The sequence below is a fragment of the Salmo salar genome, chromosome 05 (genome assembly GCF_965601325.2).
Source record: "Salmo salar chromosome 05, fSalSal1, whole genome shotgun sequence".
In the NCBI taxonomy this organism is placed as follows: domain Eukaryota; kingdom Metazoa; phylum Chordata; class Actinopteri; order Salmoniformes; family Salmonidae; genus Salmo; species Salmo salar.
Genome location: NC_138295.1, coordinates 74,285,542 through 74,312,674, shown reverse-complemented (window position 1 = coordinate 74,312,674; position 27,133 = coordinate 74,285,542). Strand labels below are relative to the sequence as shown.

General features: G+C 42.5%; 2 protein-coding genes across 2 annotated transcripts in view; both read left to right on the top strand.

The window, feature by feature from the left end:
- The window catches only part of LOC106593604 (protein kinase C alpha type), a 47,137-nt gene extending 29,567 nt beyond the window's left edge, over positions 1-17,570 (top strand). Inside the window, exons 10-14 of the mRNA XM_082974946.1 lie at positions 9,988-10,161; positions 11,088-11,179; positions 11,461-11,523; positions 13,092-13,230; positions 17,550-17,570. Of these exons, the coding sequence (XP_082831072.1) occupies positions 9,988-10,161; positions 11,088-11,179; positions 11,461-11,523; positions 13,092-13,230; positions 17,550-17,570 (489 nt within the window). The remainder of the gene's footprint in view (positions 1-9,987; positions 10,162-11,087; positions 11,180-11,460; positions 11,524-13,091; positions 13,231-17,549) is intronic.
- Positions 17,571-18,548: 978 nt separating this feature from the next.
- Positions 18,549-26,772, top strand: LOC106605807 (voltage-dependent calcium channel gamma-7 subunit). The gene is made up of 5 exons (XM_082974945.1): positions 18,549-18,599; positions 24,588-24,783; positions 25,774-25,871; positions 26,151-26,309; positions 26,746-26,772. Exons 1-5 carry the CDS (start codon positions 18,549-18,551, stop codon positions 26,770-26,772), a joined length of 531 nt encoding a protein of 176 aa, XP_082831071.1.
- The last annotated feature ends 361 nt before the right edge of the window (positions 26,773-27,133 follow it).

Here is a 27,133-nt window from a genome sequence, read left to right as displayed (position 1 = left end):
CTGCCTGTAGACACACTGTAATAAACGTAACACACCTGTCTGTAGACACACTGTAATAAACACACCTACACCTGCCTGTAGACACACTGTAATAAACGTAACACACCTGCCTGTAGACACACTGTAATAAACGTACACCTACACCTGCCTGTAGACACACTGTAATAAACGTAACACACCTGCCTGTAGACACACTGTAATAAACGTAACACACCTGTCTGTAGACACACTGTAATAAACGTAACACACCTGCCTGTAGACACACTGTAATAAACAACACACCTGCCTGTAGACACACTGTAATAAACGTAACACACCTGCCTGTAGACACACTGTAATAAACGTAACACACCTGCCTGTAGACACACTGTAATAAACGTAACACACCTGTCTGTAGACACACTGTAATAAACGTAACACACCTGCCTGTAGACACACTGTAATAAACACACCTACACCTGCCTGTAGACACACTGTAATAAACGTAACACACCTGCCTGTAGACACACTGTAATAAACGTAACACACCTGTCTGTAGACACACTGTAATAAACACACCTACACCTGCCTGTAGACACACTGTAATAAACGTAACACACCTGCCTGTAGACACACTGTAATAAACGTAACACACCTGTCTGTAGACACACTGTAATAAACGTAACACACCTGTCTGTAGACACACTGTAATAAACGTAACACACCTGTCTGTAGACACACTGTAATAAACACACCTACACTTGCCTGTAGACACACTGTAATAAACGTAACACACCTGCCTGTAGACACACTGTAATAAACGTAACACACCTGTCTGTAGACACACTGTAATAAACACACCTACACCTGCCTGTAGACACACTGTAATAAACGTAACACACCTGCCTGTAGACACACTGTAATAAATGTAACACACCTGCCTGTAGACACACTGTAATAAACGTAACACACCTGCCTGTAGACACACTGTAATAAACGTAACACACCTGCCTGTAGACACACTGTAATAAACGTAACACACCTGCCTGTAGACACACTGTAATAAACGTAACACACCTGCCTGTAGACACACTGTAATAAACGTAACACACCTGCCTGTAGACACACTGTAATAAACGTAACACACCTGTCTGTAGACACACTGTAATAAACGTAACACACCTGCCTGTAGACACACTGTAATAAACGTAACACACCTGTCTGTAGACACACTGTAATAAACGTAACACACCTGCCTGTAGACACACTGTAATAAACGTAACACACCTGCCTGTAGACACACTGTAATAAACGTAACACACCTGTCTGTAGACACACTGTAATAAACGTAACACACCTGCCTGTAGACACACTGTAATAAACGTAACACACCTGCCTGTAGACACACTGTAATAAACACACCTACACCTGCCTGTAGACACACTGTAATAAACGTAACACACCTGCCTGTAGACACACTGTAATAAACGTAACACACCTGCCTGTAGACACACTGTAATAAACGTAACACACCTGCCTGTAGACACACTGTAATAAACGTAACACACCTGCCTGTAGACACACTGTAATAAACGTAACACACCTGCCTGTAGACACACTGTAATAAACGTAACACACCTGCCTGTAGACACACTGTAATAAACGTAACACACCTGCCTGTAGACACACTGTAATAAACGTAACACACCTGCCTGTAGACACACTGTAATAAACGTAACACACCTGTCTGTAGACACACTGTAATAAACGTAACACACCTGCCTGTAGACACACTGTAATAAACGTAACACACCTGTCTGTAGACACACTGTAATAAACGTAACACACCTGCCTGTAGACACACTGTAATAAACGTAACACACCTGTCTGTAGACACACTGTAATAAACGTAACACACCTGCCTGTAGACACACTGTAATAAACGTAACACACCTGCCTGTAGACACACTGTAATAAACGTAACACACCTGCCTGTAGACACACTGTAATAAACGTAACACACCTGCCTGTAGACACACTGTAATAAACGTAACACACCTGCCTGTAGACACACTGTAATAAACGTAACACACCTGTCTGTAGACACACTGTAATAAACGTAACACACCTGTCTGTAGACACACTGTAATAAACGTAACACACCTGCCTGTAGACACACTGTAATAAACGTAACACACCTGCCTGTAGACACACTGTAATAAACGTAACACACCTGTCTGTAGACACACTGTAATAAACGTACCACACCTGCCTGTAGACACACTGTAATAAACGTAACACACCTGTCTGTAGACACACTGTAATAAACGTAACACACCTGCCTGTAGACACACTGTAATAAACGTAACACACCTGCCTGTAGACACACTGTAATAAACGTAACACACCTGTCTGTAGACACACTGTAATAAACGTAACACACCTGCCTGTAGACACACTGTAATAAACACACCTACACCTGCCTGTAGACACACTGTAATAAACACACCTACACTTGCCTGTAGACACACTGTAATAAACGTAACACACCTGCCTGTAGACACACTGTAATAAACGTAACACACCTGTCTGTAGACACACTGTAATAAACGTAACACACCTGCCTGTAGACACACTGTAATAAACACACCTACACCTGCCTGTAGACACACTGTAATAAACGTAACACACCTGTCTGTAGACACACTGTAATAAACGTAACACACCTGCCTGTAGACACACTGTAATAAACACACCTACACCTGCCTGTAGACACACTGTAATAAACGTAACACACCTGTCTGTAGACACACTGTAATAAACGTAACACACCTGCCTGTAGACACACTGTAATAAACGTAACACACCTGTCTGTAGACACACTGTAATAAACACACCTACACCTGCCTGTAGACACACTGTAATAAACGTAACACACCTGCCTGTAGACACACTGTAATAAACGTAACACACCTGCCTGTAGACACACTGTAATAAACGTAACACACCTGCCTGTAGACACACTGTAATAAACGTAACACACCTGCCTGTAGACACACTGTAATAAACAACACACCTGCCTGTAGACACACTGTAATAAACGTAACACACCTGTCTGTAGACACACTGTAATAAACGTAACACACCTGCCTGTAGACACACTGTAATAAACACACCTACACCTGCCTGTAGACACACTGTAATAAACGTAACACACCTGCCTGTAGACACACTGTAATAAACGTAACACACCTGTCTGTAGACACACTGTAATAAACACACCTACACCTGCCTGTAGACACACTGTAATAAACGTAACACACCTGCCTGTAGACACACTGTAATAAACGTAACACACCTGCCTGTAGACACACTGTAATAAACGTAACACACCTGCCTGTAGACACACTGTAATAAACGTAACACACCTGCCTGTAGACACACTGTAATAAACGTAACACACCTGCCTGTAGACACACTGTAATAAACGTAACACACCTGCCTGTAGACACACTGTAATAAACGTAACACACCTGTCTGTAGACACACTGTAATAAAGTAACACACCTGCTGTAGACACACTGTAATAAAGTAACACACCTGCCTGTAGACACACTGTAATAAACGTAACACACCTGCCTGTAGACACACTGTAATAAACGTAACACACCTGCCTGTAGACACACTGTAATAAACGTAACACACCTGCCTGTAGACACACTGTAATAAACGTAACACACCTGTCTGTAGACACACTGTAATAAACGTAACACACCTGCCTGTAGACACACTGTAATAAACACACCTACACTTGCCTGTAGACACACTGTAATAAACGTAACACAGCTGCCTGTAGACACACTGTAATAAACGTAACACACCTGTCTGTAGACACACTGTAGTAAACACACCTACACCTGCCTGTAGACACACTGTAATAAACGTAACACACCTGCCTGTAGACACACTGTAATAAATGTAACACACCTGCCTGTAGACACACTGTAATAAACGTAACACACCTGTCTGTAGACACACTGTAATAAACGTAACACACCTGTCTGTAGACACACTGTAATAAACGTAACACACCTGCCTGTAGACACACTGTAATAAACGTAACACACCTGCCTGTAGACACACTGTAATAAACGTAACACACCTGTCTGTAGACACACTGTAATAAACGTAACACACCTGTCTGTAGACACACTGTAATAAACGTAACACACCTGCCTGTAGACACACTGTAATAAACGTAACACACCTGTCTGTAGACACACTGTAATAAACGTAACACACCTGCCTGTAGACACACTGTAATAAACGTAACACACCTGCCTGTAGACACACTGTAATAAACGTAACACACCTGTCTGTAGACACACTGTAATAAACGTAACACACCTGCCTGTAGACACACTGTAATAAACGTAACACACCTGTCTGTAGACACACTGTAATAAACACACCTACACCTGCCTGTAGACACACTGTAATAAACGTAACACACCTGTCTGTAGACACACTGTAATAAACACACCTACACCTGCCTGTAGACACACTGTAATAAACGTAACACACCTGCCTGTAGACACACTGTAATAAACGTAACACACCTGTCTGTAGACACACTGTAATAAACGTAACACACCTGTCTGTAGACACACTGTAATAAACGTAACACACCTGCCTGTAGACACACTGTAATAAACGTAACACACCTGCCTGTAGACACACTGTAATAAACGTAACACACCTGCCTGTAGACACACTGTAATAAACGTAGCCTGTAGACACACTGTAATAAACTAACACACCTGCCTGTAGACACACTGTAATAAACGTAACACACCTGTCTGTAGACACACTGTAATAAACGTAACACACCTGCCTGTAGACACACTGTAATAACACACCTACACCTGCCTGTAGACACACTGTAATAAACGTAACACACCTGTCTGTAGACACACTGTAATAAACGTAACACACCTGCCTGTAGACACACTGTAATAAACGTAACACACCTGTCTGTAGACACACTGTAATAAACGTAACACACCTGCCTGTAGACACACTGTAATAAACGTAACACACCTGTCTGTAGACACACTGTAATAAACGTAATACACCTGCCTGTAGACACACTGTAATAAACGTAACACACCTGTCTGTAGACACACTGTAATAAACACACCTACACCTGCCTGTAGACACACTGTAATAAACGTAACACACCTGCCTGTAGACACACTGTAATAAACACACCTACACCTGTCTGTAGACACACTGTAATAAACACACCTACACCTGCCTGTAGACACACTGTAATAAACGTAACACACCTGTCTGTAGACACACTGTAATAAACGTAACACACCTGCCTGTAGACACACTGTAATAAACACACCTACACCTGCCTGTAGACACACTGTAATAAACGTAACACACCTGTCTGTAGACACACTGTAATAAACACACCTACACCTGTCTGTAGACACACTGTAATAAACGTAACACACCTGTCTGTAGACACACTGTAATAAACGTAACACACCTGCCTGTAGACACACTGTAATAAACGTAACACACCTGCCTGTAGACACACTGTAATAAACGTAACACACCTGCCTGTAGACACACTGTAATAAACGTAACACACCTGTCTGTAGACACACTGTAATAAACGTAACACACCTGCCTGTAGACACACTGTAATAAACACACCTACACCTGCCTGTAGACACACTGTAATAAACGTAACACACCTGTCTGTAGACACACTGTAATAAACGTAACACACCTGCCTGTAGACACACTGTAATAAACGTAACACACCTGCCTGTAGACACACTGTAATAAACGTAACACACCTGTCTGTAGACACACTGTAATAAACGTAACACACCTGTCTGTAGACACACTGTAATAAACACACCTACACTTGCCTGTAGACACACTGTAATAAACGTAACACACCTGCCTGTAGACACACTGTAATAAACGTAACACACCTGCCTGTAGACACAGTGTAATAAACACACCTACACCTGCCTGTAGACACACTGTAATAAACGTAACACACCTGTCTGTAGACACACTGTAATAAACGTAACACACCTGTCTGTAGACACACTGTAATAAACACACCTACACTTGCCTGTAGACACACTGTAATAAACGTAACACACCTGCCTGTAGACACACTGTAATAAACGTAAACACCTGTCTGTAGACACACTGTAATAAACACACCTACACCTGCCTGTAGACACACTGTAATAAACGTAAGACACACCTGCCTGTAGACACACTGTAATAAATGTAACACACCTGCCTGTAGACACACTGTAATAAACGTAACACACCTGTCTGTAGACACACTGTAATAAACGTAACACACCTGCCTGTAGACACACTGTAATAAACGTAACACACCTGTCTGTAGACACACTGTAATAAACGTAATACACCTGCCTGTAGACACACTGTAATAAACGTAACACACCTGTCTGTAGACACACTGTAATAAACGTAACACACCTGCCTGTAGACACACTGTAATAAACGTAACACACCAGCCTGTAGACACACTGTAATAAACGTAACACACCTGTCTGTAGACACACTGTAATAAACGTAACACACCTGCCTGTAGACACACTGTAATAAACGTAACACACCTGTCTGTAGACACACTGTAATAAACGTAATACACCTGCCTGTAGACACACTGTAATAAACGTAACACACCTGTCTGTAGACACACTGTAATAAACACACCTACACCTGCCTGTAGACACACTGTAATAAAGGTAACACACCTGGCTGTAGACACACTGTAATAAACACACCTACACCTGCCTGTAGACACACTGTAATAAACCTAACACACCTGCCTGTAGACACACTGTAATAAACGTAACACACCTGTCTGTAGACACACTGTAATAAACGTAACACACCTGCCTGTAGACACACTGTAATAAACACACCTACACCTGCCTGTAGACACACTGTAATAAACGTAACACACCTGTCTGTAGACACACTGTAATAAACACACCTACACCTGTCTGTAGACACACTGTAATAAACGTAACACACCTGTCTGTAGACACACTGTAATAAACGTAACACACCTGCCTGTAGACACACTGTAATAAACGTAACACACCTGCCTGTAGACACACTGTAATAAACGTAACACACCTGCCTGTAGACACACTGTAATAAACGTAACACACCTGTCTGTAGACACACTGTAATAAACGTAACACACCTGCCTGTAGACACACTGTAATAAACACACCTACACCTGCCTGTAGACACACTGTAATAAACGTAACACACCTGTCTGTAGACACAGTGTAATAAACGTAACACACCTGCCTGTAGACACACTGTAATAAACGTAACACACCTGTCTGTAGACACACTGTAATAAACGTAACACACCTGTCTGTAGACACACTGTAATAAACACACCTACACTTGCCTGTAGACACACTGTAATAAACGTAACACACCTGCCTGTAGACACACTGTAATAAACGTAACACACCTGCCTGTAGACACAGTGTAATAAACACACCTACACCTGCCTGTAGACACACTGTAATAAACGTAACACACCTGTCTGTAGACACACTGTAATAAACGTAACACACCTGTCTGTAGACACACTGTAATAAACACACCTACACTTGCCTGTAGACACACTGTAATAAACGTAACACACCTGCCTGTAGACACACTGTAATAAACGTAAACACCTGTCTGTAGACACACTGTAATAAACACACCTACACCTGCCTGTAGACACACTGTAATAAACGTAAGACACACCTGCCTGTAGACACACTGTAATAAATGTAACACACCTGCCTGTAGACACACTGTAATAAACGTAACACACCTGTCTGTAGACACACTGTAATAAACGTAACACACCTGCCTGTAGACACACTGTAATAAACGTAACACACCTGTCTGTAGACACACTGTAATAAACGTAATACACCTGCCTGTAGACACACTGTAATAAACGTAACACACCTGTCTGTAGACACACTGTAATAAACGTAACACACCTGCCTGTAGACACACTGTAATAAACGTAACACACCAGCCTGTAGACACACTGTAATAAACGTAACACACCTGTCTGTAGACACACTGTAATAAACGTAACACACCTGCCTGTAGACACACTGTAATAAACGTAACACACCTGTCTGTAGACACACTGTAATAAACGTAATACACCTGCCTGTAGACACACTGTAATAAATGTAACACACCTGTCTGTAGACACACTGTAATAAACACACCTACACCTGCCTGTAGACACACTGTAATAAAGGTAACACACCTGGCTGTAGACACACTGTAATAAACACACCTACACCTGCCTGTAGACACACTGTAATAAACCTAACACACCTGCCTGTAGACACACTGTAATAAACGTAACACACCTGTCTGTAGACACACTGTAATAAATGTAACACACCTGTCTGTAGACACACTGTAATAAACGTAACACACCTGCCTGTAGACACACTGTAATAAACGTAACACACCTGTCTGTAGACACACTGTAATAAACGTAACACACCTGTCTGTAGACACACTGTAATAAACGTAACACACCTGCCTGTAGACACACTGTAATAAACGTAACACACCTGTCTGTAGACACACTGTAATAAACGTAACACACCTGCCTGTAGACACACTGTAATAAACGTAACACACCTGTCTGTAGACACACTGTAATAAACGTAACACACCTGCCTGTAGACACACTGTAATAAACGTAACACACCTGTCTGTAGACACACTGTAATAAACACACCTACACCTGCCTGTAGACACACTGTAATAAACGTAACACACCTGTCTGTAGACACACTGCACACCTGTCTGTAGACACACTGTAATAAACGTAACACACCTGCCTGTAGACACACTGTAATAAACGTAACACACCTGTCTGTAGACACACTGTAATAAACACACCTACACCTGCCTGTAGACACACTGTAATAAACGTAACACACCTGTCTGTAGACACACTGTAATAAACACACCTACACCTGCCTGTAGACACACTGTAATAAACGTAACACACCTGCCTGTAGACACACTGTAATAAACGTAACACACCTGCCTGTAGACACACTGTAATAAACGTAACACACCTGTCTGTAGACACACTGTAATAAACGTAACACACCTGCCTGTAGACACACTGTAATAAACACACCTACACCTGTCCTGTAGACACACTGTAATAAACGTACACCTACACCTGCCTGTAGACACACTGTAATAAACGTAACACACCTGTCTGTAGACACACTGTAATAAACGTAACACACCTGTCTGTAGACACACTGTAATAAACACACCTACACCTGCCTGTAGACACACTGTAATAAACGTAACACACCTGTCTGTAGACACACTGTAATAATAGTCAGACTGATAGTCAGTCTGTCTTTCTGTGTGTTAGTCTGTCTTTCTGATAGTCAGTCTGTCTTTCTGATAGTCAGTCTGTGTAATAAACGTAACACACCTGTCTGTAGACACACTGTAATAAACGTAACACACCTGTCTGTAGACACACTGTAATAATCGTAACACACCTGCCTGTAGACACACTGTAATAAATGTAGCTCACCTGCCTGTAGACACACTTTCTGATAGTCAGTCTGTCTTTCTGATAGTCAGTCGGTCAGATGCCCCCCTCCCTTACACTAACTCCAGCTTCCTTCCTTCCTTCCTTCCTTCCTTCCTTCCTTCCTTCCTTCCTTCCTTCCTTCCTTCCTTCCTTCCTTCCTTCCTTCCTTCCTTCCTTCCTTCCTTCCTTCCTTTTTTCCTTCCTTCCTTCCTTCCTTCCTTCCTTCCTTCCTTCCTTCCTTCCTTCCTTCCTTCCTTCATCCCCCCTCCCCCCTCCCTCCCTCCCTCCCTCCCTCCCCCTCCACACCTCTCCCCCAGGTACTGCTGGCTGAGGAGAGAGGGAGTGAGCGGCTGTTTGCGGTGAAGGTGTTGAAGAAGGATGTGCTGTTCCAGGACGAGGACACAGAGAGTGCCATGGTGGAGAGGAGGGTTCTGGGACTGGCCAACCGCCCCCACTTCCTCACAGCACTCTACTCAGCCTTCCAGACAGAGGTGTGTGTGATGGAGCAACATGTGTTACCACAATTCCCTCCTGGCAGTTTGCAACAAAGTTGTTAAAGTGCATTCACTACATGTAAACACATATTGGACATATAATTATGTCTGTCTCAATCAATCATGTAGAATAAGCACTGTTCAGTCAATGAACAGCCAGGGACATGTCAGTGCTTTGAACTATCAGGTCTTGAATCAACCTGTTTTGCCCAATGAACCTCAAGTTTAAGACATTTAGGTATTTCACCCTTTAATCATATTGGTCTTAGTTGACCCAGATCTGTGTTTAAATGAATCAATGAATGAATTAGCTTGCTTCCCTTAACGAGGTCATTAGTCCTGAAGGAGAGGTTATTTGAGAACAGATTGCTTTTTCATTTTGACTGGAGGGGAATTACATAATGTGTATGTGTGTGTGTATGGATGGGAGCGCGTGCCCACACGTGCGTACGTTTGTGAGTGCGCCCATCCATGAGTGTGCGCATGTGTGTGTTTTTGCATTGTCTATAGTGGCCATATGTGTACAATGTCCATATTAGGCTGTGTGTGTGTGTGTGGTGTGTGTGTGTGTGTGTGTGTGTGTGTGTGTGTGTGTGTGTGTGTGTGTGTGTGTGTGTGTGTGTGTGTGTGTGTGTGTTTGTGTGTGTGTGTGTGTGTGTGTGTGTGTGTGTGTGTGTGTGTGTGTGTGTGTGTGTGTGTGTGTGTGTGTGTGTGTGTGTGTGTGTGTGTGTACATCATTAGGAGAATACCAGGGCAGTGGTACTAGTGATCATGTTTGTGTGGTCTTGTCTGTTTGCTCCCTCAGGTCAAACAATAATTAGTTGGACTATTTGACTAAAAGGTCAATTCATTTGCCTCAAGAACCAATGTGTGTGTGTGTTTTGGTTTCCCTAGTAACAGCATCATTATTTTCCATCACCCAGGACCGTCTCTACTATGTGATGGAGTATGTCAACGGAGGAGACCTCATGTTTCACATCCAGATAGTTGGCAAGTTCAAAGAGCCTCACGCAGCGTATGTATACAACCTACTTCCCTATCTCTCCATCCATCATTCCTTCTGGTTTTATTAGTCAACAACCAAGATACGTATCACAGTCACCTCCACCATCCATCCCCTCCCTGCTCTCCTCCCCTCTCCCGCCTCCTCCCTCTCAGCCAAGACATCCCCATCATCAATAAGCTGCGATCAGTCATCAACAGCTAACTCTATCTCTACCTAGCTCTCTTCCCCCACGTCTCTCTGTGTCTCTCTCTCTCAATTACATTCTCTCTCTCTCTCTCTCTCTCTCTCAGGTTCTATGCAGCAGAGATAGCCATAGGCCTCTTCTTCCTCCATACTAAAGGAATCATCTACAGGTATTAAAGGAATCATCTACAGGTATTAAAGGAATCATCTACAGGTATTAAAGGAAACATCTACAGGTATTAAATGAATCATCTACAGGTATTAAAGGAATCATCTACAGGTATTAAGGGAATCATCTACAGGTATTAAAGGAATCATCTACAGGTATTAAGGGAATCATCTACAGGTATTAAAGGAATCATCTACAGGTATTAAAGGAATCATCTACAGGTATTAAAGGAAACATCTACAGGTATTAAAGGAATCATCTACAGGTATTAAAGGAATCATCTACAGGTATTAAGGGAATCATCTACAGGTATTAAAGGAATCATCTACAGGTATTAAGGGAATCATCTACAGGTATTAAAGGAATCATCTACAGGTATTAAAGGAATCATCTACAGGTATTAAAGGAATCATCTATAGATATTAAAGGAATCATCTACAGGTATCAAAGGAATCATCTACAGGTATTAAAGGAATCATTTACAGGTATTAAAGGAATCATCTATAGATATTAAAGGAATCATCTACAGGTATCAAAGGAATCATCTACAGGTATTAAAGGAATCATTTACAGGTATTAAAGGAATCATCTACAGGTATTAAAGGAATCATCTACAGGTATTAAAGGAATCATTTACAGGTATTAAAGGAATCATTTACAGGTATTAAAGGAATCATCTACAGGTATTAAAGGAATCATCTACAGGTATTAAAGGAATCACCTACAGGTATTAAAGGAATCATCTACAGGTATTAAAGGAATCATCTATAGATATTAAAGGAATCATCTACAGGTATTAAGGGTAACAACATTTCACTGAACTGATCAGTGGCTGGCAGCAACTTTATATTAGTCACCCACTGTGGCCTGATCAAGGCCATGCAATATGTGTTCTCTCTCTCTCTCTCTCTCTCTCTCTCCTCTCTCTCTCTGTCTCTCTCTGTCTCTCTCTCTGTCAATTCCATTCAATTCAATTCAAGGGGCTTTATTGGCATGGGAAACATATGTTTACATTGCCAAAGCAAGATAAATAAATAATAAACAAAAGTGAAATGAACAATAAAGATTAACTCTCTCATCTCTCTCGCTCTCTCTCTATCTCTCTCTCTCTCTCTCCTACTGTCTGTCTCTCTCAATTCAATTCAAGGGGCTTTATTGGCATGGGAAACATATGTTAACATTGCCAAAGCAAGTGAGGTAGATAACATACAAAAGTGAAATAAACAATAAAAATGAACAGTAAACATTACACTCACAGAAGTTTCAAAATAATAAAGACATTACAAATGTCATATTATGTATATATACAGTGTTGTAACAATGTACTGTAAATGGTTCTCTCTCTCTCCTACTGTCTGTCTCTCTCTCTCTCCTCTCTCTCTGTGTGTATGTCTCTCTCTCCTGTCTCTCTCCTCTCTCTCTCTCTCTCTCTCTCTGTGTGTGTGTGTGTCTCTCTCCTGTCTCTCTCCCCTCTCTCTTTCTCTCTCGCTCTCCCTCTCTCTCTCTCTTTCTCTCTCTCTCTCTCTCTCTCTCTCTCTCTCTCTCTCTCTCTCTCTCCCTATCTCGCAGGGATCTGAAGCTGGATAATGTGTTGCTGGACAGTGAGGGTCATATAAAGATAGCTGATTTTGGGATGTGCAGGGAGGGCATGTTTGAAGGTGACACTACACGTACCTTCTGTGGGACCCCAGACTACATCGCACCAGAGGTACCTACGTAGTATCTACTGTATCTAGTTAGTATCTACTGTATCTACTTAGTATCTACTGTATCTAGTTAGTATCTACTGTCTCTCGTTTGTATCTACTGTATCTGGTTAGTATCTACTGTATCTCGTTAGTATCTACTGCATCTAGTTAATATCTACTGTATCTAGTTAGTATCTACTGTATCTACTGTATCTACTGTATCTGGTTACTATCTACCGTATCTAGTTAGTATCTACTGTATTTGGTTAGTATCTACTGTATCTAGTTAGTATCTACTGTATCTGGTTACTATCTACTGTATCTAGTTACTATCTACTGTATCTAGTTAGTACCTACTGTATCTAGTTACTATCTACTGTATCTACTTAGTATCTACTGTATCTGGTTACTATCTACTGTATCTCGTTAGTATCTACTGTATCTACTGTATCTCGTTAGTATCTACTGTATCTGGTTACTATCTACTGTATCTAGTTAGTATCTACTGTCTCTCATTAGTATCTACTGTATCTAGTTAGTATCTACTGTATCTAGTTACTATCTAATGTATCTCGTTAGTATCTACTGTTTCTACTGTATCTACTGTATCTAGTTAGTATCTACTGTATCTAGTTAGTATCTACTGTCTCTTGTTAGTATCTACTGTATCTAGTTAGTATCTACTGTATCTAGTTACTGTCTACTGTATCTCGTTAGTATCTACTGTATCTACTGTTTCTAGTTAGTATCTACTGTATCTAGTTACTATCTACTGTATCTCGTTAATATCTACTGTATCTAGTTAGTATCTACTGTATCTACTGTATCTAGTTAGTATCTACTGTCTCTCGTTAGTATCTACTGTATCTAGTTAGTATCTACTGTATCTAGTTACTATCTACTGTATCTTGTTAGTGTTTATTGTATCTAGTTAATATCTACTGTATCTGCTGTATCTGGTTAGTATCTACTGTCTCTCGTTACTATCTACTGTATCTAGTTAGTATCTACTGTATCTAGTTAGTATCTACTGTATCTACTGTATCTAGTTAGTATCTACTGTATCTAGTTAGTATGTACTGTATCTGGTTAGTATCTACTGTATCTATTTAGTATCTACTGTCTCTCATTAGTATCTACTGTATCTAGTTAGTATCCTACTGTATCTAGTTAGTATCTACTGTATCTCTTTAGTATCTACTGTATCTAGTTAGTATCTACTGTATATAGTTTGTATCTACTGTGTCTAGTTACTATCTACTGTATCTCGTTAGTATCTACTGTATCTACTGTATCTAGTTACTATCTACTGAATCTCGTTAGTATCTACTGTATCTGCTGTATCTAGTTAGTATCTACTGTATCTAGTTAGTATCTACTGTATCTAGTTAGTATCTACTATATCTACTGTCGGCACTTCTAGATTGTAGTTACACATTCATGGTCACTGTCCACTAACAGTAGTGTGTGATAATGATGCTCTCTTTAATTTGAGCACTCATGGCTTAATACATTTACACCACGATGACAGGTCACATGCAGGCTGCATAAATCTCCCTGAATATGCTTAAATGTTATCTAACTGTACAGTATTGTTTAGGTAAAACTTCTGTAATAGTCTGCATAATTCTTTATTTAACTAGGCAAGTCAGTTAAAATAAATTCTTATTTACAATGACGGCCGACGCCGGCAAACCCGGACGACGCTGGGCCAAATGTGCACCGCACTATGGGACTCCCAATCACGACCGGATGTGATACAGCCTGAATTTGAACCGGGGACTGTAGTGATGCCTCATGCACTGAGAAGCAGTGCTTTAGACCGCTGCCCCACTTGGGAGCCCGTTACCTCCAAACTAATTTCTCTATTTAATAGGCACCTTGTGTGTGGAATGTGTGTCTCTAGGGCGTCAGACGGTTGTTAGGGGACCTTTTTACTGAAGAATGTGTCTGTTTTTTATCATTGTGTTTTGCTTTTCATGTATCATTTTGTATAATTAGGTGTATTTTATTGTGTATATGAATGTGTAGTTTAATGTGTTTATTGTATTTTGACGTGTTTTATGGTAATATACAGGGCTCATCTGGAAAAGAGACGTTGGTCTCAGCATTGACTCCCTGTCAAAATAAAGGTTCAATAAAAATGTATTGTTTTTAACTTACAGTTCGCTCCCCTGCATTTCCCTTCCTCTACATCCCCCCCCCCCCTCCCTCTCTCTCTTTCTCTCTCTCTTTCCTCGTGTGCCTTTCACACTCCGTCTCCCTCTTCTTCCGTCCCCCACTGTCCCTGTTGTACAGTATACTGTAGTTCCAGACCTACCGCAGCAGTGCTCATAGATAGTGTGAGTGAAAAAGAGCGGGAGTTGGAGATTGAGAGGATGGGTAAAGGAGCGTAAGGGGGTAACACACACAATCGAGAGAGGGAGTGAAAGAGGGGGCAGAGAGATAGAGAGAGAGAACTGCGATATCCACCAACCCTCCCAGGCGCGATGTTCTTGATTACTGTCAAGCGCGCACACCATTCGGATATCGCTCCTGTGACAGCCAGGGTAAGTGTTTTTGCTCATAACCCAAAATATACAAACACATTTTACTCCATGAGGTTAATAAGATTAAGGATATTATTAATTAACTATTTCAGTGAACACATTCTGGTGTCGTGTAGCCAACATCTGCCAAAATGGTTTGTCTGTCGTGGATGGCTTTAATCTGTTACTGGAACGTCTATGTTATGTTGTCTAACTCACATGAACACATTTTAATGTTTGTCAGAGTCGCATTGGAGGATACAGTCTTCTTTGTCGCGCCTGGTCTGCCTATGTTTATCAATTCCAAACTCTCCGCGTGACAGTGTGGCAATGGAGGGGGTTGCAAACAACATTCTGAGGCATATTGTGTGTCGTGTGATATAAACTGGGACTACCGTATCTATAATAAACAATAGAAACACACACACAGCTGTGGTAATAGATAGATGGAGAGAGACTGGTGAACTGAAGACCTCGCTGGTGGTATTTTTTGGTCATTTCATGTACATTGGTCTGTAACCTACTGTATTATTCCATCTCTCTCTCTCTCTCTCTCTCTCTCTCTCTCTCTCTCTCGCTCTCTCTTTCTCTCTTTCTCTCTCTCTCTCTATTGCTCTCTCTCTCTCTATCGCTCTCTCTCTATCGCTCTCTCGCTCTCTCTATCGCTCTCTCTCTATCGCTCTCTCTCTATCGCTCTCTCTCTCTCTATCGCTCTCTCTCTCTCTCCATCGCTCTCTCTCTCTTTCTCTCTCTCTCTCTCTCTCTCTCTGTCTAAATGTGCTGTCATTTACAGTGTGGCCACCGCTTTCTTAATTTCATTATCTAAATGTCCTTGCTGAATGAGTCACTGTGTGTGTGTGTGTGTGTGTGTGTGTGTGTGTGTGTGTGTGTGTGTGTGTGTGTGTGTGTGTGTGTGTGTGTGTGTGTGTGTGTGTGTGTGTGTGTGTGGGGGGGGGGGGAAAGAAAGAGAGAGAGAGAGTCTCTGTGTGTGTGCTTTTTCCTGTGAGTAATTTTGACATGGAATAGTTTTTGTTGCTACTTAGTTATATTGTAGTTAATGCAAGTAATTAGTTTAGCACGTGCAGTGTGAGCACACCCAGCCCAGGGCATGCGTGTTCAAGTGGGGTACTTCTTGCCTTTTTGGGCCAAGGTCTTTCCCTATATTAACCTACATCTGTTTCAGCCTCAGTCTCTCACTTTGTCTTCTTTGCCTTATAAACTCTGGAGGGTCTAATCCTGCACTCCAGTCCTATTTTCACTGCAATCTCTCTCCCTCTCATTCACTTCTATCTCTTCTCATTCTCTCTTTCTCTCTTTCTCTTATTCTCTCTCCCTCTCTCACCCTCTTTTTCACTCCTCTCTTCTTCTCACTCTCTTTCTCTCTCTCTCTCTCTCTCTCTCTCTCTCTCTCTCTCTCTCTCTCTCTCTCTCTCTCTGTCTGTCTTATTCTCCCTCACTCTCGTTATCACTCTCCTTTGTTTTCTGACCCTCTCTCCTAGTTTCTGTAGAGCAGGGCTGCCCAACCCTCTTCCTGGAGATCTACTGTCCTGTAGGTGTTCAGTCCAACCTTAATTTCGCATACCTGATTCAGCTAGTTAAGGTCTTGTTGAGCAGCTAATAAGTATAATCAGGTGTGTTAAATTAGGGTTGGACTAAAACCCACAGGACCGTAGATCTCCAGGAAGAGGGTTGGGCAGCCCTGCTGTAGACACTTTGTTTGGGTGTTGTGGGCACTCATTTTCATCCATTCATCCATCACTCCCTATCATCCATCACTTTAGCTCTCTTTCTCTCTCTGTCTCTCATTCCAGAGCGTATACCAGGTGAAGTGAACCTGCAGGTCTTTACAGATCTATCTCACCTAGTAGACTAAACTACAGGGTCATTACTGTCTGGTCCTGCTAGAAAAGAAACAACTAGAAAAGACTAGTTTAAAAGGTTTTTTTTAAAACAAGGGTTTTCCACCTCCGAGCCTCAACCGGAGGTGCCGTGAACAGTGACCACATCGTGACAACACCATGGAATATAGTTGTGGGAGCAGTAGTGGCAGAGACTGGCCTCACGTTAGTTCAGCACCATGGAGACACCACTCACAGCTTCACACAGTAACCCTTTCCAGAGGGTGTGCAGATTTTCGTTCCAGTCCTTCAGTAACACACCTGATTCAGATCATTGCCTAGACTGAAGATTAGGATTAGTTGATTATTTGAAACACCTGTGTTAGTGATAGGATGGAGCGAAAAGCCGGCACACACTGAAGCTCTGGAGAACCCCTTGAAGCAGTGGGAGTACTGTCAATGGTGCTGAACTGGACAATGAGGGTGTTGTCCATGGCGCTGAACTGGACAATGAGAGTGCTGTCCATGGTGCTGAACTGGACAATGAGGGTGCTGTCCAATGTGCTGAACTGGACAATGAGGGTGCTGTCCAATGTGCTGAACTGGACAATGAAAGTGCTGTCCATGGTGCTGAACTGGACAGTGAGAGTGCTGTCCATGGTGCTGAACTGGACAATGAAAATGCTGTCCATGGTGCTGAACTGGACAGTGAGAGTGCTGGCCAATGTGCTGAACTGGACATTGAAGGTGCTGTCCATGGTGCTGAACTGGACAATGAGGGTGCTGTCCAATGTGCTGAACTGGACAATGAAAGTGCTGTCGATGGTGCTGAACTGGACAGTGAGAGTGCTGGTCAATGTGCTGAACTGGACATTGAAGGTGCTGTCCATGGTGCTGAACTGGACAATGAGAGTGCTGTCCATGGTGCTGTACTGGAAATGAGGGTGCTGTCCAAGAATCCTGAACTAGACAATGAGGGTGCTGTCCAAGTATCCTGAACTGGACATTGAGGGTGCTGTCCAAGTATCCTGAACTGGACATTGAGGGTGCTGTCCAAGTATCCTGAACTGGACAATGAAGGTGCTGTCCATGGTGCTGAACTGGACATTGGGAGTGCTGTCCAATGTTCTGAACTGGAACTTAATTGCAGCGTAAAGCATTTCACTTCACCAATGTTTTGGCTTTAATGCTTTCATCAGAGTGTTCTCTTTTCAAAGAATACATGAAGGTTACCTTAGGGACCATGCAGATAGATACACAATATTACATTAAATGACATTTTAAAAACGTGATTAATCCCAGAGGGGCGATTACTTCTACAATACTTCTAATCTAGTGAAGGACCATATGTGAGCACTGTCACGCACCTCCTGACTGGCAGAGAGGACATGGGACTGCTAAGTTTAGATGAGTCCTATCGCCTCTATTTTGGCAGGACAGCATAGTGACATCACCTTGGCTGTGACCTGAAGTCAACTGGCACTTCTGGAGTGTCACGCTAACATCTGGCGCTGACTGGCAGAGAGGACATGGAACTGCTAAGTTTAGATGAGTCCTATCGCCTCTATTTTTGGATATCATAATTTCCATGAAGTTATCTTGTCTGTGAATCGGAGGCGTCTGGTTCACAGTAAGAGGGGGAGTGAGGGAAAAGAGTTTCTGCTAAATGACTGAAATGTAAATGTCAGTGAGTGAGGGCAGCAGGGAGGGGACAGCTTTTAGAAATACTGCAGGGTTGGGCTGACTCTTCACTGACCACTCCTTGTGTATTTCTTCCATTCATTCTTCATATCTGTCTTGATTGTCTCCCTTACTTTTTTTGGACCTCTCCTCCTCCTCTCCTGTATGTCTCTTTTCTAGTCACTCCTCCTCTCCTCTCTGTCTCTCTTCTAGTCCCTCCTCCTCTCTGTCTCTCTTCAAGTCACTCCTCTTATCCTCTCTGTCTCTCGTCTTGTCACTCCTCCTATCCTCTCTGTCTCTCTTCTAGTCACTCCTCCTCTCCTCTCTGTCTCTCTTCTAGTCACTCCTCCTCTCCTCTCTGTCTCTCTTCTAATCACTCCTCCTCTCCTCTCTGTCTCTCTTCTAGTCACTCCTCCTCTCCTCTGTCCCTCTTCTAGTCACTCCTCCTCTCCTCTCTGTCTCTTTTCTAGTCACTCCTCCTTTCCTCTCTGTCTCTCTTCTAGTCACTCCTCTCCTCTCTGTCTCTCTTCTAGTCACTCCTCCTCTCCTCTCTGTCTCTCTTCTAGTCACTCCTCCTCTCCTCTCTGTCTCTCTTCTAGTCACTCCTCTCCTCTTTGTCTCGTTTCTAGTCACTCTTCCTCTCCTCTCTGTCTCTCCTCTAGTCACTCCTCCTCTCCTCTCTGTCTCTCTTCTAGTCACTCCTCCTCTGCTCTCTGTCTCTTTTCTAGTCACTCCTCCTCTCCTCTCTGTCTCTCTTCTAGCTATTCCCCCTTCCTCTTCTTTCCATATCTCTGTCTTTAGGCAGATCTATTCTCCTCTGTATCTGTGAATGAATGTCTCTGACTGGTCCTCCTTATCTAGCCCCAGATTCTGTACTGTCATGTCTCTTCTCCTTGGACCCCACACACACATACACACACAATGTCACCCCCCCCAGACCCATGCGTCTCCACTCAGCTCTGGGGTCTCCGCTGAGTCACCACACAGACTGGAGAGAAAACACAGGGAGAGAAATATGACCAGGTGAAAATGGTGGAGGAGAGAAGGAGAGAGGAAGGACACTGAGGAATGAAACGGGAAGGAGGAGGAAGGGAAAAGCATTGGGAAGAGGGTGAAAATTAGGATGATGAAAGGGAGAAAGAAGTAGGGGAAGACGTGAAGAGAAGGAAAGAAACAGAGGGAAGAGAGAAAGAAGGAAATGAGAAATAGAGGGATAAGGGAGAGAATGAGAAGGATATCCAATTAGGAGGAGACAGTCTCTGAAGCTAACACCATTTCATCAGTATGCTAAAGTAATTATCACCTAATAATCCACAACAGCCAAATCAGTAGTATAAATAACATATGCATAGTAGAGTTTTACTAGCTCTTTCCATAGTTATCCTCCGTTCTCTGTCTGTCTGTCTGTCTGTCTGTCTGTCTGTCTGTCTGTCTGTCTGTCTGTCTGTCTGTCTGTCTGTCTGTCTGTCTGTCTGTCTGTCTGTCTGTCTGTCTGTCTGTCTGTCTGTCTGTCTGTCTGTCTGTCTGTCTGTCTGTCTGTCTGTCTGTCTGTCTGTCTGTCTGTCTGTCTGTCTTCCTTCCTGTCTTTGTCTTCTTATCTGTTTCCCTCCGTTGAATCTGTCTCTCTCTCCACCCTATTCTTAATTCCCTTCTCCCAGCTCTTTAAGTCCCTCTCCGCCTGCCTGCCTCCATCCCTTCCAATCCTCCCATCCCTCACTCACAAAGCCAGGCTCCATTCACTCTTCCTTCTCCATTCAATCCTCCTTCACTCTCCATTCATCCCTCCTTCCCTCTCCATTCGCTCCATTCACTGCACAATAAGCACATCCATAGGAGATGCCTTCTCTCCCAGCATGCTTTGCCAGTGGGATAGGGACTCAGTGCAGTTGATGTCACTCTGGGTAGAAGCTGCCCATAGCCACAGATCTAGAATCAGCTTCCCTCTCCACTTCCTATCCTTAACCATTGAGCGTGAAAAAATGAGAAACTGAGCATAGACTGGAAGCTCATCTCCGGCGAAGACAGTTACTCTGGAAACAGCAGTTGAGGACCACTGACCAAATGACTCTTCAGGGTGAGTGTGAGGACACAATGGACAAGAGCAGTGTACAATATACAAGAGGTGATTGTGTCGCAAATGGGTGATGAATGAACACACAGGAGTAGAAATTAACACACACACACCCAGTGTGCTGACTGGGGAGGAGGATATGCAGTGCAGTGTTGGCCGAGTCAACCAGCACTAAGGCCTGGAAAGTTAATGTCGGAATCACGAATGGAACCTGTGTGTGCTTGTTAATGATCATTAACTTGGTCCTCATCATCTCTCTGCCCTTTGACCTTTTCTGCGATTGGCTCCCAAATGGATGTGTAATAACTCATTTTTAGCTACAACATGATATGTTTGTGTGCCCTTACAAAAAAAGCACATGTCAAATTTGCAGTTTCACATGGGAAATAGCCTGTTTTCACATGTATTAAATTTAGAGTTCACATGTTAACGCCATCTTTTCACATGTGCCTCACAAAACTTTTACATGTGAAAATCTCACTTTCTCATGTGGAATCACATGTAAAAATCTTAAAATCTAACTTTCACATACGATTGTTTTTCACATGTGAACTTGCAATTCCACATGTGAAAATGAAAATCTAATTTGCAGTTTCACATGTAAGAAAACTCCACATTTACTCCAATGTTTGTAAACAAAGTAAATGTAAACAAACACTGTATAGATTGAAAACTATATAGGTTAAAACTATCATTTTGATATCATGGATGGTCAGTCCAGAGCATAGGCTATGGATTTGAGAGTGGTTGCATTTCTCCAGCCCCATCCATCAGCTTGTGCCGGGGAGCCCACTTTGTTAATGTTTAAATGAAGGATTGCCGCTTTAAACAACATACGGTGCAATTTTCTAGTGAGTAACTTACTTTTGTGCCATTAATATCAATTAAAAAAACTGATGTCGAGAACAAAATTCTTAGTATTGCAAACAAAAATAATGATATTGAAAGCAAAACATAAACACAAATGTATTAATAGTAAAATATATATTGCAAGGAAATAATTGTTCAACGCAAGAGCAAATAATTTGTAAATGGATGCAAAACAAATATTTTTTGTGAAACATTTTGTATGATACTGTAATTAAATAAAACGCCTCTCTCTTTTTTGCAAGTTTTTTATAGTTGATTATTTTACCCTGGCATTTGCTGTCACTGCCTTTTTTCAAGTTGTGGCACATTCCAGCATCATGGTACCCTGCATCCCACTGCTGGTTTGCCTCAGAAGGTAAGCAGGGTCGTTTCTGATTGGTCCCCAAATGGGAGACCAGACGGGTATTTAGTGACGTCTGTCAAACCAGAATGTGTGTAAACTCTGAATTTCTGCCTCCAAAACGAGAACCTTATCATCAGATTCGTGTTCTTCATTCACCATGGCCTGTCTCCTTGGAAAATCCACTTGACATCGGAGCCTGCATTGTTCGCCGTACTTTACAAAGGGAACGAATTGTTGGACCTCGAATACATCCTTTAGATCATTCAGAAAAATGTATTTTTGAACGTTATCGTTTTCCCGCCCAATCACTCATATATCTGGTAAATTTACTCAACCCACATATAGCAAATGTAACCCAACGCGGTTTCGCTTTAACTGCTATACAAACTACTGGACATTTCCTGTACAATGTGGTCGATGCTGAACTATTTGGCAAGGCAACGGTGTGTAGAGCCGGAAGAAGTCTGCCTCTCATTGAATATATTTTTTTTGTCTGTGTTGCATTGCCTGGCCATCAAGTTGTCCATATAATCAAGAACTTTTACAGGATTGCAGGTACAGTAGGCTGCGATCAGTTGACTGCCAGCGATGCTTTGCTAATATCAAATTAATAAACCTAGGCAACATGATAAAAATAATACATCGCCTAATTCATCCCGTAGATTTTCCGAACATCATTGGTGCTATAGATGGACACATATCTCCCATTCAAACACCCTCTGGACCAAATGAAGGAGACTACGTGAATAGAAACAACTTTAACAGCATAAACAAACAGGTAGCTACTGAACACTGTAGCCTAAACTTTCACCAAACCAAATCATTTTCACAAACAGTCATTGAATTCAATGACCTTCCTTCCTTCTTTTGTCGGATGATCTGACTCCCATGGGGTTACAACTAAACATTGAACAACATTGCTGCCCGTTTTGTCATGAGAAGCACTCTATGAATTCAATACAGTAGTATTCATCCTACGTAGGCTATGGAATGGGCCTACCATTGCAATTGTGACATAGGTTACTACAATTTACATATTAGGCCATAGCATTAACACGTAATATCACCAGCGTTACAATAAAAGTGCTCTATAAAGTGAAAGCATTGTTACTAATCAGCCATATGTGTAAACTAGGCCTAAGATATTGGAACCGTGCCAATAAACTTGCGCATTTAACACTGTCTGCAGTTTTCTGTCAGACTCCCTCTCTGGCTTTTGCGGCGGCAGATGTATTACTTTTTGGGAGAAATAACTGAACATATTCGTTATTTTTTAGAATTTTTTCTTGTTCTAGACTTTTGAAATATTGGGCTCTGTCTTTTGACTCCATATCTGTCATTTTTTCTGTCATCGAAATGAGGACCTTTTTGAATGTTGCGTGCACGCGCCAGTTGGCCAACCAATCTGCTTCACTTAGCAGCGGTCTGGAACCAAGAAATCCTGGACTTCCTCATCTGATATGTTCAGGAAATCCTGAATTTGTTAAACCATCTTTCTGGAATAGCCCTCTGATGTAGCTGGAAGTGGTAAAAAAAATTATGTGTTTTAAAAAAAATGTACATGTGAAATGTGAAACTTCACAAGTGTCCAAAAACCACATGTATCTGACTCATGATTTTTTTTTGTAAGTGTGTGTGTGTGTGTGTGTGTGTGTGTGTGTGTGTGTGTGTGTGTGTGTGTGTGTGTGTGTGTGTGTGTGTGTGTGTGTGTGTGTGTGTGTGTTGGTGTAGTATTCAAGCTACTGTAGCCCCTGACATGTTGTGTAGTGGTTAATATTACAAAGAGTGGTAGAGAAACAAACGCTTTCTCTCAGCATGACTTCTGAACGAGGTATCTGTCTCCCTCCCTCTCTCTTTCTCTCTCTCTGTAAATGAGTTTAATCTAAAAGTCTGATTTAAAATTAAGAGTTCTCTGTCTCTTTCTTTGCTTGCTCTGTCGCTCCTCTCTGAAGACTTCATGCAATAACTCTGACTTATCCTTGCTCTCTCTCCTTCTCCCTCCCTCCCTGCACTCCCTCCTCTCCTCCCGCTCTCCCTCTGTCTCTAGATGAGTTCGTGCAGTAGCAGAGCACTGACCATCCTGTCCACGGTGTTTGGGGCGTGTGGTCTACTGCTGGTGGGTGTGGCTGTGTCTACAGACTACTGGCTGCTGATGGAGGAGGGCATCGTGCTACAGCAGAACCAGAGCATGGAGGTCAAGATGGCCCTGCACTCTGGCCTCTGGAGGGTCTGCTTCGTGGCTGGTACATATGACCTCTGACCCTCAATAGCAGCGGTGACCTGACCAATCTGCTCCGGGTAGAATTAGCCATAGTTGATCTAGGATCAGTTCACTCCTTCTAAATCTGAACCTTAATGATAAGATAATTATCTAATGAAGGTAAATGAATCAATAATCCATTATGAATTAGTAGTTATGTAGCATGGATAATAAACTGTAAGTCAATGTACTGAACATGAGTCCCATCAAGTCTAGACATGGGTGTGTGAGATACCGGGAGTAGCCTTCAAGGTTCTCCTAATCTATGGGGAAAGGGACAGGCAGTGCTGGAACAGTGGTAGGAGGTCAAGGAAGAGATACTGTTCACCTACTGTCTGTGCGGATGTGTGTGCATAGGTTATCTACTTTTGGGTGTGGATGTGTGTGCGTAAGCGGAGAGAGAGGATAAAATGAACATCTTTGTTGTTTGGACCTCAGAACGTTCTCTGAATAAACTGTACAGACCTTTTGCAGAAAGCTGAGTCCTTGCCTAATTATTAACCCAGTGTCTTACAAACCCTGGGGATTAGTTAAGGCTTATTGATTGCTAATTATTATCATTAAGATATAAAATTCCATTAACACTTAACCATTAGGGGAAAATGCTAAACGGACCTTATATCAGTGCAACTTCACAATCTCAATGTTATATACCGTATTCTTTTTTCATTAACGGATGCAGGGGTGGACTGGTCATCCGGCTTCTCGGGCAAATGCCAGATGGGCTGGTCCATTTTTTGTCTAAATTGTTTTCTTTGTGCAAAATGATAATTGACTGGCAAAACATGGGGGCCTCAAATAACAAAATGGGCCGGTGTGGGGGCCTCAAAGAAAAAAATGGTCCATCGCGTTAGAAATGGTAGGGCAGATTTTTGGTCCCAGTCCACCCCTGCATGTATGTATCTGCCTCCCTCTCTCTTTCTCATTCAAGCCTCAATTTTATACACTCCTCTTTCTTTCCCTTCTCTCTCAGGGACAGAGAATGGGAGATGTGTGGCGTCAGAGTATTTCACTGAGCCAGAGATAGAGATCACCACAGAGAATACTGCTAATATTCTGAGTGAGTATACTGTACCCTACACTTACAGCTTTACACTGCACACTCAGCATAGAGCTCACCAACTTGTAGCCCTAAAAAACGGAAATGAGTTACCTCTGGTTCGTTCAGCCATTCCAATGGGGGAAATGAATGGCTCGTTGGCCAAAGCGTATGGGGAAATTAATTGGGGTTTTGGATAAACAGAGAAAAATATAAGTTCTAGGGTTAACACAGGCTTAGGAGATCTTATACATTTTGTTCTATGAGATAATAGCAGTCAGTTAACATGGCAAGTATTAATTATTATGAAGCCTTTATGTAATTTATGTGTTTGTTATGATTACATGGTGCTCTACATCTCCAGTATTAATGATGAGGTGATGAACAGACCGAGGGAGCCTGAACAGTTCTTCAACTACCACTACGGCTGGTCGTTTGCCTTCGCAGCCTCCTCCTTCCTACTCAAGGAGGTCAGCGTGTGTGTGTGTGTGTGTGTGTGTGTGTGTGTGTGTGTGTGTGTGTGTGGTGTGTGTGTGTGTGTGTGTGTGTGTGTGTGTGTGTGTGTGTGTGTGTGTGTGTGTGTGTGTGTGTGGGTGGGTAGGGGGGCAGGTGGTGGGGGAGTTGAGGAGACGTCATTAGTACCACTGCTGTGCTGCCTGGGGTGCCCAGCTGACCTATCTATCTTAAAGCCACAGTGTCGTGCCGGCTGAGGCAAACCTCCCTGCAACACTCATCACAACACTCATTACACTGCAATATGCTGGGACAGTACAGCTATAATTTAGGTCCTAGGGAGCCATGCATTTAAATCACCATGACTTGCAAAGTTGCATGTTTACTTCAAGGCTAAATTTGAGGCAGAAAAAATCAGTCTATCTGTACTGAGCTGAGATGTTCTGTATGCAGGTGTTGAGGAAGAACCTGTACCTCTGAGTATTCCTGTGGCTGTCAGCCATCTTCTGTCCTGTGTGTGATAAGGGCTGATGGGACAGAGTGGGGAGTTCAGAGGAGCAACTCTTCTTTACCCCCATCCTGTCAGAGTGGAGAGTTCAGAGGAGCAACTCTTCTTTACCCCCGTCCTGTCAGAGTGGAGAGTTCAGAGGAGCAACTCTTCTTTACCCCCATCCTGTCAGAGTGGAGAGTTCAGAGGAGAAACTCTTCTTTACCCCCATCCTGTCAGAGTGGAGAGTTCAGAGGAGCAACTCTTCTTTACCCCCATCCTGTCAGAGTGGAGAGTTCAGAGGAGAAACTCTTCTTCACCCCCGTCCTGTCAGAGTGGAGAGTTCAGAGGAGC

Bases quoted from the DNA above. Each gene is read 5' to 3' on its own strand.
- LOC106605807 (XM_082974945.1), top strand. From the start codon at position 18,549: ATGAGGGTGCTGTCCAAGTATCCTGAACTGGACATTGAGGGTGCTGTC. The intron at 24,784-25,773 runs GTACATATGACC...CTTCTCTCTCAG, and splicing joins GAGGGTCTGCTTCGTGGCTG to GGACAGAGAATGGGAGATGT. The intron at 26,310-26,745 runs GTCAGCGTGTGT...TTCTGTATGCAG, and splicing joins CCTCCTTCCTACTCAAGGAG to GTGTTGAGGAAGAACCTGTA.